Source organism: Lactuca virosa, chromosome 7, assembly GCF_052849685.1.
Source record: "Lactuca virosa cultivar CGN04683 chromosome 7, Lactuca_virosa_CGN04683_v6, whole genome shotgun sequence".
NCBI classification, from domain to species: Eukaryota; Viridiplantae; Streptophyta; class Magnoliopsida; order Asterales; family Asteraceae; genus Lactuca; species Lactuca virosa.
The window spans coordinates 68,250,672-68,252,710 of NC_136432.1; the positions used below are offsets into that span (position 1 = coordinate 68,250,672).

At 42.2% G+C, this 2,039-nt stretch overlaps 1 protein-coding gene across 1 annotated transcript; it reads left to right on the plus strand.

Moving 5' to 3' along the window:
* Positions 1-538: 538 nt before the first annotated feature.
* On the plus strand, positions 539-1,483 carry LOC145123962 (chlorophyll a-b binding protein 16, chloroplastic-like). Its single transcript, XM_079059152.1, has one exon. It carries the CDS (start codon positions 619-621, stop codon positions 1,417-1,419), a length of 801 nt encoding a protein of 266 aa, XP_078915278.1. The 5' UTR covers positions 539-618; the 3' UTR covers positions 1,420-1,483.
* Positions 1,484-2,039: the final 556 nt, after the last annotated feature.

Consider the following 2,039-nt stretch of genomic DNA (forward strand, 5'->3'; position numbering starts at 1 on the left):
TAATACTAGAGTTTATTTATGCTTCTTGTGTGCAATGTATGTTCGTATCCACAGATCATGGTTAATAAGCTCATCAATCCGAAATGAATATTGTTAGATGATGGATCCCACATTTAGTTTTTGCAAATAAATAAGGATCCACAAAATGGGTAGGTATTCATGTGATATTGGTTTCCAAATAACTCATTTCAGATGATTTTGTCAAATCTATAAGCAAGCATGCGAAGTCAAATGTGAAATTTGATTGGATAAATGAAATTTTATCCAAACCCCAATTATAAATATACTAGTTACTAAAAATGATGTACACGAAGAGTGGGCACTGAGTAAAGTTTGTTTGACGCACATGAGCTTAAGTGTTTTTTAAACATTTGGGATAGGAAATCTTGGAATGAAATTAAATGTACAGGTGTCGGATTTTAGTTGGTGTTCTACATAGATGTAATTCATATGGATCAAATATATCAGCCTCCAATCAAAAACAAAATAAAGATCCGGAAGATAAACACCTACAGAATGCACCATCCTATTTATAGCACTTGTGAAGAACCATAAGACTTAAGCAGTCAGCCCACAACTTTCTAAATATTCTTACTTTCTAATTTAAGAAAATTTACAATGGCTGCTTCCACCATGGCTCTCTCCTCTCCTTTCGCAGGCCAAGCAGTGAAAACAACTCCCTCAAGTTCTGAGCTTTTCGGAAATGGACGGGTTTCCATGAGGAAGACTGCAGCTGCGAAGAAGGTTGCGCCATCAGGAAGTCCATGGTACGGCCCTGACCGTGTCAAGTACCTAGGCCCATTCTCCGGCGAGGCTCCATCATACCTGACCGGTGAATTCCCAGGTGACTACGGCTGGGACACCGCCGGACTTTCTGCTGATCCAGAGACATTTTCCAAGAACCGTGAGCTTGAGGTCATCCACTGCAGATGGGCAATGCTTGGAGCTCTTGGCTGCGTCTTCCCTGAGCTCTTGGCCCGTAATGGTGTGAAGTTCGGTGAGGCTGTATGGTTCAAGGCTGGATCCCAGATTTTCAGTGAAGGTGGTCTTGATTACTTGGGAAACCCTAGTTTGGTCCATGCTCAGAGCATCTTGGCTATCTGGGCCACCCAAGTCATCTTGATGGGTGCGGTTGAGGGCTACAGAATTGCCGGTGGACCATTGGGTGAGGTTGTTGACCCACTTTACCCTGGTGGTAGCTTCGACCCATTGGGCCTTGCAGATGATCCAGAGGCTTTTGCTGAGTTGAAGGTGAAGGAGATCAAGAATGGAAGACTGGCTATGTTCTCCATGTTTGGGTTCTTTGTTCAAGCCATTGTGACAGGAAAGGGGCCGTTGGAGAACTTGGCTGACCACCTTGCTGATCCTGTTGCAAATAACGCATGGTCTTATGCTACAAACTTTGTCCCCGGAAAGTGAATGTAGTTAATAAGGGTTTTGATGTAAAATGATATGTGAATTAATAGAAAGTTATTTTTGGGCATCTTCTCCACATCTTAAAGTGATATATCATCATAGAATAGCATGTAATAGTTAAATAAAGAGAAAGCAAATCACCTAAAGAAGAATGAAAGCTTCAAATCGTGTCAAAGCCAAGGAACTTATGCCAAGACTCCTGATACATTATGATTGAGACAGGATTCTACAAAGGGCAATATAGTTACAGGTCCTCTTAAACAACTTCTTAGTGGAGAACAACCATCGGTCCGAATTTATCGTAAAATTGGGACTACTAAAGCGATATTTCACTCGAAGACGGAGACAGTCGGCCTATTGTTGATTTACTCTACCTTGCCTCACCGCCCTCTCATCTTTGTGGGCCCGGAGAGAACTGCTAAAGGAATTGCCATATTTTATCTCATGTATGGAACTTGACGCTCAAGTCTTGTTGCATTTCATTCATACAACTAACTTTGTACCATACCATATAGCAAACACCCCACTTCGAAACCTATCCTCAAAGATTAGGGTGCGCACCGCGAGGTGTGAAGCGATCTCATACTAAATGAAAGACCATTCACTGTCAAGCCTCGCCCAAA